Genomic DNA, 16,106 nt, shown 5'->3' with positions numbered 1-16,106 from the left:
TTCAAAATGAACCAGCAAGACTTTAAGTTTTTGTGTGTGTTTTATTTTGCGGTTTTTAAAACGATGGTTGTGATAAGTGCCATAGAAATAAATCTTCACTCCTGTTTATTGTATTTCCTGATTGCTTCTGACTCAAAAGTGCAGATAATATATATCTATGCCATTGTCTAGGTCAGAAAAGTTATTAGGACTTGTTAGTTAATAGTTTTTGGAAAATACGTTTTATTTTGAAATCCTAAACCGGAATAGCGGCGTGCTCGTGCAGCTAGCTTTCTCGCGCTAAATAAAAATTGTCTTGACAGCCCCTCATCCTGCTGTCATCTCAGACGAGCAGAGTTAAAACGGCTGATAGCGGAGGATAACCGAGCAGCAGTAAAACTATCGCTTCTCGTTTGCTTCTTCAGCCTTTTATTGCATTTTTTTCTTCCTTCCAAAACTAAACCAGAAACTTTTAAGGAAGAAAAATGAACGAGAGTGAGCCGAGCAGTTACCCGTTGTCAGTGTACGACTTCGAGCAACGTTTCGACGAGAGAAGAGCGATGGAATGGATGCAAGAAAACTGGTAAGAACGAGGAAGTTGGCGAAATTTCAGTAAATAATAAGTCATTCAGTGGACTGCAGCTGTCTCTGTCGTTTGTTGTTGAAGCCGTTTAACGTAACATGTTCTGCATGTTCGGCCTAAAACCCATGAAATCTCTTTAGAACCTCAGGAACAACTTTTTTTCCCCCTCGCTTTAGTTCAAATAAACTTGAGTTAAGGATGCACTTCAGGGAGAAGAGGCGAGCCCTGCACGGAGTCCTGATTATGTAATTAACAGCTATGAAAGTAAAGAGAGCATGCTGGATCTGCGGCTGCCTGTCTTCACCTTCAGGCACAAATATTGAGTAACACGTCAAAAATTATGCCTTCCTCACTTGCACGTTTTCACTTTTTGGCTAGTTTGTAAGACTCAAACAGCGGCATCTGTACGTTACAAACGTCAACCTTGCTCAGATTAATGACAGACGTTACGTTGTATCGATCATCGATCGTATCAAAACATTTTGAGTTCCTGTGACGTTTTCTCCCCTATTTGAGTTAAATTAAGTTTATTTACTTGAACTATTTTGGGGTTTAAGTAAGCATGAGTTAAAGGTGAAGGTGTTTCATGCCTTGCTGGGCAGCGGCACAGATTTCTGTACTTTTTCCTGTTATTTTCTCTCCATGTTATGAAGAAAAATCATTTAAAAGATTAGGAAAAAGTTAAGCAGTTCTGCCTGTCCAGCGTGTCAAAGTCAAATGGGCTGTGTGGGGCACACTCGTTGCTTTAGATTCGAGACACATGCCTGCAGGGGTGAGGAGAGAGGGTTTTTTTTGTTGTTTTTTTTTTATAAAGATTTTTTTTTAAGCTTCATTTGTTGAAGTAACTATTTCAGCTTGTCTGTATGTAATAATTAAGAGTAAGATAATTGCATCTTGTTAACAGACATCTATTTTGTGCTGCCTGTTTGTACAGTAGACGAGGAGATACCTAGACCTATCTCTCCCCGCCCACCTACTCCAGCTCTTTTGGTGGGACACTCAGGCATTCCCAAGCTACCAAGCCAGCTGAGAGACATAATCTTGTGTGTCCTATGTCTACACCGATATCTCCTCACAGTTTGGGATGCATGAAACACCAAGGAGGCATCTTAGTGAGATGCTGAGCCACCTTAGCTGGCCCCTTTCAATGTTGAGGAGTAGCAGCTCTATTCCGTTTCAAAGGACTGAGCTCCTAACTTTATCTCACTGTATCCTTCAAAGAGCCCCGCACAAAGCTTATTTCTGCTTTTGATGTCTGTAGTCTCATTCTTTCAGCCACTGCTGAGATGCAGAGTTCTCTCTTTCCTACAACAGACCTGTTTAATCTCCTGTCACACCCTCCCTCACTTGCAAAAAAGACCCTGGAATATCTAAACTTCCCGACCAGAAGTGGTCAGTCCAACGTTTTCCAGCTCAGAACTCTGGCCTTAGATTTGAAGGTTATTCTCATCCCAGTTCCCTCCAGCTTGGCAGCAAATCTCCCTCAGAGCGAGCTGGAGGTTGTAACTCGATGAAACTAACAGAACCACAATGTCTGCAAAAAGCAGAGACGAGACTTCTGAACCTGAAGCCTGTGAGCTGTGTCTAGAATAAAAACTAGGAACACAGTCAGTGACACAGTGCACATTTTCCATGAACCATATGGTTGTTTTTTCATCATATGATTAGAACCATTCTGTTGCCATTCTGGAAAACCAGAGTGGATGTTTTCACTTTGCTGCTTTGTTCTTGTCTTCAGGATCACTTGTGGGCTGGGTATCCCTGTGCTGATAACTCAGTTTTGATACCATGTCTTCTTTTCAGTCACAAAAACATTTAAATTAAAGTTGTAGCTCCTTATCTGGATGATCCATAATCTGTGTATTGTTTTTTTATTTATTAACCTTGTAGCAGTAGCTGACCATAAATCAGGCCACCTACGATTAGCTATCTATTAGGAGTGGACTTTGTATTAAAACAGATTCACACTAAAAAAAAACAGCAGGAAAAAGTTTCTCAGGTGTATAAAATGTTCCACCCCCATGAATCTGACAGCATTTGTATGTGCTTTGTTGAACTGTCAGAAAAGCACGTCAGTAACTGATAAAAAGAAATGATAAAGATAGAGGCATGTGAATCAGATCATTTAGACAATTTCTGAGTGACACTTGCACAGAGACAGTTGACAAAATTATTAAAGGAGGCCAGGAAGAAATGCTGCTGTAGTTAAGTTAAATTACCCTGAAAACACCCACTAGCTTACTGACTCCTGGAGACAACACACTCTGCCAGGTGATTGTGGCTCTGATAGCTCACGTCTGTCTCACCCTATGCAGGGAGATAAAACCTGGAGCGTTTATATGCACACTGGTGTGAGTTTGGCATAGTTCCCGAGTAGGCAGCGCTGAAGTATTGATAAGAGTTTGGATGAACAGTTCTGCTTCATTTTATCATAGCTGACCTTCCAGTCAGACCCCAATAATGACGAGTCTGTTTCACAACACCAGTTGCCTCAAGGTACTTTTTTTATTGTCGGGTAAGGACCCTACAGTAATACAGAGAAAACCCCCAACTGTCCTCCTTTGAGTAAGCACTTGGTGACAGAGGGAAGGGAAAAATCCCTTTTAACAGGAAGAAACCTCTGGCAGAACCAGGCTGTGGAGAGCCAGAGATTAATAATAACTAATGATTAAATGCAGAGAGATTTGTAAACACATTTAAAAAAAGGGGAGATCCCCTCAACCTGCAGCTTTCGAGGTCCTTAAAACCCCTTGAAGTAAAGCTCAAGGTCTACAGTTTAGTCACATTTTGTTTAATTGATTGATTGTGTTGGTGTCCAGAGGGACAGCTACATTAAAAGTGTGTCATTGTCCAAAAAGTTATGGACCTGAGATTATTACTGAGATTTGGACGTTTGAGTGAAATGTTTGTAGCTGAAGGACTCTGTGCTTTTAAAGCTGGCTTAGGTAATCTCAGGATTAATGCCTCTGAAATCGAAATTATTGTAAGCTTACCACATGCTCCTCGCTGGGTGCACAAGTCTGTCTCTAGGATAATACGCTTTCTTTCTGTTTTTAATCTGAGATTTCTTGGTTGTTTTAAGTTTTGACCACTGAGTCTGGAAGACAAATTGATTAGATGATTATTCAGTTACTGAATTTAATCTCGGTATGCAGGGAACAAACAGCATCTTGTCTAAGATCATATGTTATTAGCTTGATGAAGAACTCTTGGTATGCTCAGAGGTTCAGATCTGTGCAGCAGGAACAGCTTTAGCTTTTTGCTGGTTTTTCCTCTCCCACAGGGGCAAACTGGGACCAGCTATCAGAATCCACTATAACCACTAACTGGGTCAAGCAGCAGCAGCAGCAGTAGTATCTACTCATCCTGTGTATTATGTATGTTGCCAATCTGGATTAGTCATCTGCTGTATTCCCAAATACCCTCAGCCTCACGCACACCCTCCCTACTTAAATAAAAAAAGCTTTTAATAACATATGAGAAGCAGGTTAATGTAAAATTAAAAATATATGGTGTCAGTGCACATGTGGTCTCTGTTTCCAGGGTTTAGTATTCTCCTCGGCTGTTTCTGCTCAGCCAAAAATCAACTTTTTCTTTCCTGCTGTGTGCTGTTATTGAAACATCAGGCGCAGTGGTGCCCAGTGGAAACGGCCTTATTGCCCATAGCTGGCAGTCTGAGTGGTCTGTGTGTCAGGAGCTAATCTCTTAATCCTCTACTATCAGTATAATAATTGAGTTGGCTGGTGTCAGGAGGGCTGACATGTTGTAATTCATAGCCTGATGTTCTGACTTGTCATACGACTCTGGAGTGAGCACAGAGTTGTGATGTCAGCTCGTATTTGTCTTTAATTGCAGTTGTCTGGTTCACTCACACTAATTGTGTAATATCTTTATGTAAGAGCGCTGTGTCTGTGTAGTCGTCTCCAGTTTCAAAGTCTCAGGAGGTGATTTAGTGTTTAATAGAGCTGTTTGTCAGGGGAAGTGAGGTACTTCCTCTTTATTGTAAGCTGATAGAGGTCAAAGAACACACAGATCTGTGTGATGCTGGAGCTTTTAGGCTGGCATTTTGTGTTAAGTAACATCAGTGTTTCCCACAGATTTGGGCTCAGGGACGTGAGGTTGTGGCTAAAGACAAGTACACCCTATTTTTAAAAGATTTTATGTATATGTTTGCTACAGGAATTAAGAGGGTAAGTGTAGTAGCAGCCAGGTGCTGTTATTTAAATGCACTGTGTTAATGCACAGAACGCAGAAGCAACAGTTGCTGCACGTCAGACTAGGAACGGCTGTAAAGATGTTTCGAGTTAACATTCAGCAAATTCATCCCAAGGTCAGACCATGCAGTGCTCAGAGAAACTGCAAAAAACCCAAGAGCTGCATGTCAAACTGTACATGCCTCAGCATGTTAATGTTAACGATAATGACAGTACAATTAGAATAAGACTGAGCAGGTCCTTGTTTGGAACGGTTGCCAGGTGAAGATTTCTTCTCTCTAAAAGTACATGGCAGCACAGCTTAGGTTTGCAAAGCTGCATCTGGAAAAACCAAAAGACTTCTTTAAAATGTTCTTTGGACAGATGAGACCAGAGTGGAGTTTTCTGGCTGTGGTGCACAAAACCTAACTTAGCATATCAGCGCACACACCTTATACTTACTGTCAGCGCAGGGGTCATGATTTGGGCACCTTGCGTTCACCATGAACTCCTTCATATACCAAAGTATTCTGGAGTCAAATGTGAGGCCATCTGTTTGACAGCTAAAGCTAAATTGGGTCACCCGACAGGACAATGATCCCGAACACAGAAGCAAATCTGCAACTGAATGGGCTGAAAAGAAAAGAAACAAGGTGCTGCAATGGTCCCGTCAAAGTCCAGACCTCATCCTGACTGATATGCAGAGAACTGTGCATGGACAAATGCCTGCAGACCTGCACTTGTGTTTAATAATTATAGAAGCTGCTGAGGACCAAAATGATTTTCCTATTATGGCCTGATTAGAATAACAAGAGCAAGTATTTTCTTTTTACATTGACGACAGCCGAATTTCCATGCATGCGTTTCCCTGAAATTAAGTATTAAATATTAATTGCAACAACTACAAAATTTGATCCTGTAAATTTTCAATCTAGTGTTTTGTGTCTGAGGGGAGCTTTTTTTCCTGTTACTGTCTCTATGCTGTAAGTAGTGCATGTAACAGTATTAACAGCATTTTAAACAGCACCACTTTAACACTTTAGTGTTTTCTTTTTAACACTTTACTGTTAAAAAGAAAACACTAAAGTGTTAAAGTGGTGCAGTGAGGATGATTGTGACGTCTGCTGTGTGTGTTTCTCTGCAGGACCAAGTCTTTTATATTCTCTGGCCTGTACGCTGCGATCATATTTGGAGGGCAGCACTTCATGAGAGAAAGGCAAAGACTGAACCTGCGGCGCCCACTGGTGTTGTGGTCACTCAGCCTGGCCATCTTCAGGTGAGTGACTCTCAAGGTCGATGCAGCTGAGACAGCTGACGTGACCTTAACGCTCAGTCAACCAAACATTAGAATCGAGTGTTTCAGAGAAAAGTTGTTTGGTATTTTTTCTCTGAAGGTCATTTTCCTTTCTGGGTAAACAGGAACATGAACTGAAAGAGGGATAGTCAAAGAAGGAATGTGTTCTGAGTATTTCTTTGTGATGCCACAACCAGTCTGATAACAGCTGTCACCTCAAGGTTCAACGCAAGATTTAAAGCAGTGTACTTCAAGAACACCACAAACATTTCACTCACTAAGAGTCCTGATGTCCATCTGCACATGGTATCTGTGAGGTGCAATCTAAAACTTCTAGGGGCTGACCTATAAAACTGGTTTACATTTTTGACAATCTCCTGTTTGAGACCATCTTCTCGGAGATTTCCAGGAAGATTCTAGAGCAGCTGCATTTTCAAAATAGGACATTCCACTTGAGTTGCAGTTTCACCACAAACCTCAAAGCAGCAGAGAGCAACCTCAGCTTCTCATTCAAAATGACCTGAATTTCATGCAAAGGATCGTTGCTGTTGATAAGAGCCAGATTTTTGGCATTTTTCACCTATAGGTAGTGGGATTTTATGTCCCTGCTGCTTTATCTTCTTGGATCAAGTTGAAAGATCTCCATTTTGACACGCTGAAGGAGATCAGGGCTTCTACAAAGCAATCTTTAAAAAAAGCATCCGCGGTAGAATACCTGAGAAAATTATCTAGAGCAGGACATCAGCCAAACTCCAAACAGGTTTCTGTTAATGTACTCCTTCAGTTAACAATTATCAATCTAATTTGGTGATTTGTATATGAGCAGGGGTGCCCAATCCCAGTCCTCGAGAGCTACTGCCCTGCAGCTTTTAGATGCGTCCTTGTTCCAGCACACCTGAATCAAATGAATGGCTCGTTATCAGGCCTTTGCCAGACTTGATGGCATGCCGAATTGGTAATCCAACTATTTGATTCAGCTGTGTTGGAGTAGGGATGCATCTAAAAGCTGCAGGACAGTAGCTCTCGAGGACTGGGATTGGGCACCCCTGGTATATGAGGATCTAGACCAGGGGTGGGCAATCTCAGTCCACGAGGGCCGGTGTCCCTGCAGGTTTTAGATGTGTCCTCGAACCAACACAGCTGATTTAAATGGCTAAATTGCTAAATTACCTCCTCAACATGTCTTGAAGTACTCCAGGGGGCTGGTAATGAACTAATCATTTGATTCAGGTGTGTTGACCCAGGGTGAGATCTAAAACCTGCAGGACACCGGCACTCGAGGCCTGACATTGCCTACCCCTGGTCTAACCCACCATAGCCTGCAAGGATCCACTTGGCAGGTGTGCAGGAGGCCCTCTCTTTAATCTTAGTCCCAGTGCTGTGGGTACATCCTGCTCCTTTCACCCTCAGCTGTCCGCACACAGGACGCGATGGTGTTAGTGTAGTGGTTTTTGCTTTTTACTACATCCACCCTGTTAACTCTGTTGTCCTTTAAAGGATATGTTTGGTTTTTACTATCGGTATATTTTTGCAACCTCAGAGACGTGTGTCAGAAATGATGACACAACATCTGGCACGCTTTGTTGCTTTGCTGTCATTTGGGCTTACTGTGACTCTCTCGTGGATGCCCATGTTAAAGTAAACAACCTGACAGAAGTGAACGTGATGAGAGGGTTTACTGGTTAAGAGAGGGATTGACTGCTTTAACGTCATGTAATTAGGGGTGGGGTAGCTTTGAGTGGCAGGTGGGTGCTGACACAGACAGGTAGCAGCTAAGTGGGAGTCATAAAGCTAGACCTCATGCCTGTGTTAAGGCCTCATGTAGCATTTTTAACTCAAATATGTGATAAATATACCTTTATGCTTTAGTTTTTTTTAAATTACATTCTAGTGTTTCATTAGTCTTGGTGCTAATTAAGAGATATCAGTGCAATCCACATGTAAACTCCCAGCTTTAGCTGACAGTTTAGCACTAAACTATCGCTACTGAGCTATGAGGCTACTACAGCTGGGCTGCCAGCAGAAGACAAGAGTTTAAAACTTAGACATTAACCATTATTTTCTGACTAATTTAACTACTAATGAAATATTTCTGGTGCACTTAGGTGGAAGTAAAGCTGTTTATGGAGACTTAACCTCAACAAGTCAGTCGCCAAGCGCTCAAAATATATTCATGATGGAATGAAAAAAGAAAGTACTTCCTCTTAGGCTAATGTGCAGTGGGCCACACAAGGTTTTCAGATTTGTAATCAGGTTTTTTCACTGCTCTCTGGCCACTTCGGCTATTTATTCATTCATCATATAGTTAGTATTACAGTTATAGGAAACAGCAGTTCATTTACTAATGTGAAGGCTTGTCCAACTGATATATTGCAGAGTCTTTGAGCAAAAAGAGTTTAAAAGTGCTGTTTGAATGAGTGACCGAGGCTTAGTTTAAAAGGACTGTAAGAGTATTAGAGGGCTATATTTATAAACAGGCATCCATACGCTACATACACCATCGTTTTGTGTCTGATACTCTGAAAAAAGAGAGCATAATCCCCATCAAACTCACAGTTTGGTCCTGTTTGACCTGCATTTGATTTGTGTCAGATCGAAGGCCAATACGACGATCAGTCATCAGAGAAAATGACACAGGCTGGCTCCCTGTTGACTGCGATCTGGTTTGCAATTGTTGGAACATCAGATAAAGGCACAGGGAGTCTCTGAGGTGTGTTTAAGATGGTCTGACTGAGATTGCGTATGAAATCTCCACATCAGTGTTGCACCATTGTGCAAGTTGCTCTTTGTCATCAGTGTAATGTCAATAAACCTTTTGACATCAAACCTTTATGGCTGCACTGTAGCAGTGATCTCTGCAGCTCAGTTATGGTTTTGTTTTTTGATTATTTTTTATGACAAACAGTAAAATGGGTTATAAAAATGCTGCTTTCAATGCTTCATTTGTCCACAGGAGGCATGGCAGAATGATTACAGTTTAACACATCAGGGCTGCCAGTTGAGACCATCCCTGTTTTTACTATTAGGATGAGAAAACAGAAACTGTTCTAGGAAAGTGGTGAAAAATATGAAACCAGTAAAGCGGCATAATTTTCTAAAAGAAATGGCTGAGCGTCTGTGATCCTAGCTGTTGGCTAACATGTTCTTGTTGTGCTTCCTCTGCAGCATCGTAGGAGCGGTCAGGACCGGAGCTTACATGCTGCACGTCCTCACAAACGACGGCTTCAAACAGTCGGTGTGTGACAACAGCTTCTACAGCGCTCCCCTCACCAAATTCTGGGCCTACGCCTTTGCCCTCAGCAAGGCCCCCGAACTGGGTGAGACTTCATTTGATCTCATAAATGTCACTTCCATGAATGAAGCAGATACTGAAATCTAACCTATTCATAGACCACCAGCTGTAGATTCCTTATTTCTTTTTTATTGAATGAAGGTGAAGCAGGACCTGTTTACACTATAGGAGCTCCACCAATCAGAAAAAACACTGTTTTAATCATATTAAGGGTGGGGGTTAGCATTAGCCAAAACGATGATGTGGCATAAAGTGCTGTGCAAAAGTCTTGATCCACCCCTCATCTCTTCGTATTTTGCTTCTAAGGAGCCAGACTTTCTTGTAATGTTTTTTAAAAAAGGTCTTAATCAGTACTTTCTGAAGGTCTGTCAAAGCTTTTCTTTGGTTCAGTCCTTAACACTGACCTATGAATAATTCAAACATAAATGCATATAATTCAAGGGATGAACCTGTGATGTCATTTTTTTATTTCGTTTCTTGACATGTTGTTGCTACTAACCGTGCAAAACCACGTAGTTTGTTCCCATTTAATTAGGTGAATCTTTGCAAAATGCAAAGGTAACAGTTTATTTGCAACAACAACGTGATTCCCAAAGAGCTGTTAGCTGAAAACTATTTTTTTTTTTTTAATTTTTTGGCATGATGTGCAGGGAAAAAGATTTAGTGAGAACAGGTCTGATGGAGCGATGAAACATGAGTTTCTACCTCCATCTGTAAAGCATGGTGGAGGCTCTGTCATGGTTTAGAGCTGCATTTCAGTGAGTGGTGTGGATTTTTTTTCAAAATGAATGTAACTGTGAACACAAGAATATTAAGTCAGAGCTTCATCCACCATGCAGTACTGCCTGGAACACATCTGATCGGCAGCAGCTCCTTTTTTCAATAAAAGATGATCCCAGACACGCTGCCACTAAAGTAAAAGTTTACCTGGATTAAAAAAACAACACATACAGTGACAGTCATCAGTCATGGATCGTACCAGATAAGTTACTGTTATAGTTGTGCAAACCTTTCTATTTCCATGTACATTTGCACGTTTCACCTGCCTTCCTCGCAGAATGTTAAGAAATGAGGGTTGGTGCAAGACTTGTACGCACTGAAAGCGTGTAAAAGTGTAAATGTGTTAGACGTGTTTCAGTCTTTGGTCCAAAAGGATCTAAATTCAAACTGGATTTTTTTTCTTGCTCAGCCACTCTAAGAATGAAATGATTTGCTCACTGTAGATTAAAGTGTGCGCCACTGTGCAGTAAATCCATCAGCAGGTGATTCCCTTAAGAGCTGAAATGGAGGCAGATGCTGAGCTGGCAAGAAAAGTCCATTAGCGCACAGCTGATACTGTACAAGCAATGTTTCCTCAGCCGCAGACAGGAAGGATACGTCTGCTTCCTACTGCAGGATAAAGACTCTTTATAGAGACTCAAATGAGCTTTAAATTAGAAATACAGGTTGTTCTATTTTATAACAACTTCATGGGATTCACCAGCATCTGTATTTGTACTTATCAAAGTAAGCTTTGGGAACACGGAGAGGAAGTTTGTCTGTGTAAGCTAAACCCTTTTACTTGTTAAATCCACCTGAAAGATCAAACATAAACCCACAAATCTGTGATGGATGTTCACGAAGCTGTGAGCTAACTGCTTTCGCTGCCTTCTTGAAAGTCTCTGTGCTTCTCACGTACCTGTAAGGCCATCATAAAATCATTTAGCACACCCCCCCCCTTTAAACACTGTAAGTGAAGGATAATAAGTCAGGCTTTATTTGAGCTGCGGTAAACTTGATATGCAGTCAGGTCCTGTCAGGTATTTCACTTTTTTCCCATTTAAGCTGTTTTTCTGTAGTTTTAAAAAAATATATTTTTCCTGCTCTCACACAGCAATTTTTCCATCTTTTGTGATATATAAAGTACATCTGGTGTTATTAATCATGACACCAGATGTACTGAGGGGTTGAGGTTTGGTGCTCGGCTATGGTTTTATTTAAACGATTTCCTCTCTGCCGCCTCTCTCAGGAGACACCGTGTTCATTGTCCTGCGGAAACAGCGCCTCATCTTCCTGCACTGGTACCACCACATCACCGTGCTGCTTTACGCCTGGTACACCTACAAGGACCAGCTGGCGGGCGGCGGCTGGTTCATGACCATGAACTACATGGTTCACTCTCTCATGTACACGTACTACGCCGCCCGGGCGGCCAGCCTGCGGGTGCCGCGTCCCTTTGCCATGGTCATCACGGCCTTGCAGATCCTGCAGATGGTGATGGGCCTGGCCGTGCAGGGCCTCGTGTACCACTGGATGCACGAAGTGCGCTGTCCGTCCCACCAGGACAACATCGTGTGGGGCTCTCTCATGTACCTCAGCTACTTGATCCTTTTTGCCTATTTCTTCTACAACACCTACCTCAAAGGCTCCCCGAGGGACAAAGGGTCCAAGAAAGAGTAGCGCGCCTCCCTGCGCTCGGGGTCGTATTAAAGGCTCTGAACGTCCTCCTCTTCTGACTGCAGCTCAGAGAGGACGATTTGGAGCATTTTAATGTGATCTCACGATGAAAGTGAGGAGATCGAGGGGCATTTCCGTAACTGTGTTTGACTAAAAATAGCGCTGTCGTCATTTAAACGATTGCCTTGTTTACTTAAACTCCTTTATCTTAAAAACAGCCATATGAGGGCCAAATACTGTCAGAGGCGACTGACACTTGTTCGTGTGTTTTTAAAGAAGAAGTCATTGATTTATATGTAAGAAGAAATGCTTAATTTTACTTTGAGTGGGGAAATGGTTAGCTTAGCATAAAGGCTGGAAGCAGACTTTCCTTTCCCTGGAAAACTGACTTATTTAAATTCTGTACCTTTCTGTTTAACCTGCAAATTAACAAAAACATACAAGCAACAGATTCTTGACCCCAGCTGAAATCCAAGACGCCACAAACATCTTTTACAGACAGGATCCTTATAAACGTGGCCAGCATTTACACACCGCCTGCTCACTGTCTTTATGCTCGGCTAGGATAAACAGTCTGCACCAAATGTTGAACTATCCCTTTAAAAGTGACACCAGAGGAGGTGCTAATCTGATGCAGTAAAAATGAGCATCACGTGGCGCCAGCAGGCGCAGAAACTGTACCACCTGTGTCCGCCTGTGCAGGTTATCAGGTAACAGGGAGTGAAGACTAATGCACTAAATGGCAGAGAAATATTTTCATGCATGGCACGTAAACGTGCAGGAAGAAAAGCGATACGAGTTTAGTTCGGTGTAATTTTTAAAATGCTGTCACCACTTTACCTTGATCTAAAAAGGAAGCCTTCTCTGTCTGCTCCTCCCAGTTTACCTCGCTGGCTTACAGCTGCCTCGACTTGTTAGCTTAGGTTTTTGTTTTTTTTAAGGTATTGGTTTGAATCGAGGTGAAGTTTCTGAGTCTGAGAGCACAACAGTAAAGTAACTATATTCTTATAAAACGAACACTTAGAGCGGTTAAATTTAGTGTTGCTGCTAACGCCGTCCACAGCGGTGCGTTGCTTTGCTTCACCCTTTACTGCAGGTGATGCACTGACCACTAATAAGTACCTCATGCAACCCAGCTTTCCTTTAACATAGCCCATATTTATAGCCGCTTTCACCACGCGTACACTCTGTAAGACGAGGCCTGAGTGAGGAACGTGTCCCTCAAATGAAAGCCGTCCCAGCTCGAACAGCTGACAGGAAGTGCGTTAAACCGGACGTCCTCCTGTCCCTGTCGTTTGGGTTGTTTTCAGATGTTTACGCGCTGTACAGTATATATTTTTTAACATTTTATAAGAGATGACAGGGAACGACATGCGCTTCACTGATGGAGTTGGGACGCAGTTTCCCGAACCTTTTCTTCTGTGCAGCTGTGCGATGGATTTAAAAAGGAGACATGTAGATGTGATGAAGATGCAGACCTGTAGCTTTAACTCGGAGGTTTAACAAAAACATTCCACTTCTATGGTGCACATTTATTAAAAGTGATAAAAAGCATCTGAAAACTGTTTGCACTGTTGGATTCTGTGCTGAGCAGCAGCAGTTAAGCCATATTGTCTCGTGTGAAGTATTTAGCAGACAAACCAAAAGGATAAATTGAACATAATGTGACGTAACAGGAGATATTTTTGTATCTTGTGACTCCTACGAGGTCCGACCACTATATTTGCCTTTTTGTTGCCAACACTTGATTCCTGATGTTTGTGTTTAGTTAGGGGAAAAAAAGCTTTATTTTAATCCATCCTTTGTGATTTTGCCCTGTGCTCATGTTGGTTTTGGTTATTTATTTTCCTTTTGTGCTTTAAATTATTTGAACAAACTGATACCAAACATACGGCAGATGACGAGGACCAAATTTATGTGGCGATTGCCGCTGACTCTTTATGACCTGCTAAAGAGGAGGCCACAAGGCGCTGATGTCCGTTTTTAGATAAGAAGGATGTTTTCTTTGCGTTTTCCAGAAGGTGTGAGGTTTACTTGGCAGGTGTCACATTAGGATGCATGTTGAGTTCAGTTTTCTCCATCCACGCTCGTGCTTACACCGCTTCGGAGGGTGAACTGCGACAGTGTTTGTGTTTAAAATTGTGCAGCACGTTTTCAAACCACGTCCTGTTTAACGGGCCTGTGCTCGCCACAGAAGCTGCTCGCCCTGGTTGGAAACGTGTTTGCTGAGCGCTGTGGTTTAAAACCTGTGTGGAGACTTTTGACTTGGTGTGACGGAGCTGATTTTGTGTTTGTGTCTGTAGTTGAATTCCGATTTTTGTGAATTACAGTTTCCGCCTTCCGTGAGAAATGACGTAGTTCTGATAAAAGCACCGTTTTCAGATGCACTTATTGTTTCAGCACCAACCTGTTCTAGTAGTTTTTAAGTGATTGAATGTAAAAGAGCACTGAACACTGTTTGAAACTGCCTGCTTTATAAAAATCTGACACATTGTAACGCTGTTAAAACTTGAAACGATTCTTCTCGTTATGGATCGTTGGTGTGCCAAACATGCTTCTGTTTATTTTCTCTCCTGCTTTACTTTGTTTTGTTGTCTGTGCTTTATGTTTCCTACTGATTTTTAATCCCTGTGGTTTCTACTGGAAAAAGGGCTTCGTGTCGAAACGTTATAATAAAAGTTTTCTGGTTTCAAATGTCTGTTTGTTGTTTCAGGGGTGAAATATTTTCACTGTGGGGAAGAATATCTGTGTTTAAATAGAAAAAAGGACAAACTCACCATAAACATGGACAGGTGTTTGATTTAGAGTTTCCTTTATTAAAATTATCTTAAAAATATAAAGCATATATTCAAGCCTCTGACAGGCATGTGTGATAAAGCCAGGACTTCAGTCTGATTTTCTTTTATTTTCTTTTAAATGAGTTTTCCTTTTTATTGGCACATACATTATAAACATATTTAATTGCTTTTATTTAACTAAGCAGCGGCTCTCGAAATTTAAATGCCATCTTTTGCAAGATTGTCGAGTCTTATTTATAGACGAGAGCTAAACTCAGGCATACACAGCTTAATGTAAAATGCATTTCTGAGATGGTGATGAGTTCTCAGTGACCTCGACCTCAGGGTGTGACAATTATGTGTGTGAAAGGTTGTAGCGTGAAGCCCTTTGAAGGTCACTGGGACTGAAAAGTGCCGTATAGATGGCAGTCTCACATTGTTCTGTTATTCAGGCCTGAATGTGGCAACCCAGCGACCGTGAGAGAATTTTTTTTAAAAAGGTTTGTGTACATTTGACATAACGCCTCCCATCACTGCATTGGTCGCAAATAAAATCCCAGAAAGTGCCATAAACAGTTTAGGTGTCAGCAACAGCTGTGGGAAAACAACTAAAGATGGAAAGGTCATATTTCAGTAAATACAGGTACACAAATAAAATCACAGACAAATATACAGAAGATAGAGTGAAATAGAAAAAATTTAAGGCTTTCAAACATTTCTGTTTTTATTAAGGTTGAATATAAGGTGAATTCCTTGAAGACCGACGGCGTTATTGGAAAACTTCTGAAACTGCTGTTAAATGAAACTTTTATGATGCTCATGCTGTTCCTGTGTATTCGTGTTGGTTTTATTGGCATTGCTAAGAAGGTGATAGTTCAGTTTCATTTATCATTGCAGTCATAGTGCATGTTTAAGGAATGGGAAAAGTGTATAATAGGATTGTGTTAAATTGTAACCATGAATTACAGAGGAAAGAAAATGTCAAAAGTAAAGTAAGAGAGAAAGATAATATATAACATGTCAAATCTACATATTAGGTCTTAATAATAGATTTTTTTTTAAGATCCAGAATGTACAGAAGTATGTAAGCAAGGCTCTCAGTATACTCATATTGGACACAGATGTGTATTTTCTGTATAAACTTGTGTGAGTCTAAAGGATAAATTGACTGATGAGCACACAGTGGCTCTACAGTCCGACTCTGATGATCAGAAGCTGTTAAATCCCAGTGAGGCCTTTAAACTAGAGGAATTTGTCTTGCTGACACAGTTAAAACCACACCGGCCTCCTGCAGCTCTCCAGCTCGCAGCACACTGCCCTACAAACGTCCAGGCTGAGCCGAGCGCTCTCTGGGAGGTCGTGGGTTGATGGAAGACAAAGCTCTGCCTGCTCAGCACATTATAGTCTTGTAGCCGTGGGTGGTGACACCAGAGGACCGGGAGGAAAGACGCGCAGTGGAGGAGCCGAGAGGGAAAAGCGTTAAACAAACTCGTCACAGAGGGTTAGGGTCACGACAACAGTGAGATTTTTCTGTGTGAACACCACCAGCTCG

The 16,106-nt window shown here is 41.7% G+C and overlaps 1 protein-coding gene across 1 annotated transcript; it reads left to right on the top strand.

Moving 5' to 3' along the window:
* Window positions 1-260: 260 nt before the first annotated feature.
* On the top strand, window positions 261-14,475 carry LOC116321250 (elongation of very long chain fatty acids protein 6-like). The gene is made up of 4 exons (XM_031741048.2): window positions 261-562; window positions 5,900-6,031; window positions 9,215-9,366; window positions 11,350-14,475. The coding sequence occupies exons 1-4, from the start codon at window positions 465-467 to the stop codon at window positions 11,778-11,780; spliced, it is 813 nt and encodes a 270-aa protein (XP_031596908.1). The 5' UTR covers window positions 261-464; the 3' UTR covers window positions 11,781-14,475.
* Window positions 14,476-16,106: the final 1,631 nt, after the last annotated feature.

The sequence above is a fragment of the Oreochromis aureus genome, linkage group 8, assembly GCF_013358895.1.
Source record: "Oreochromis aureus strain Israel breed Guangdong linkage group 8, ZZ_aureus, whole genome shotgun sequence".
Lineage (NCBI taxonomy): Eukaryota > Metazoa > Chordata > Actinopteri > Cichliformes > Cichlidae > Oreochromis > Oreochromis aureus.
This window is presented reverse-complemented; position numbering and strand designations above follow the sequence as displayed.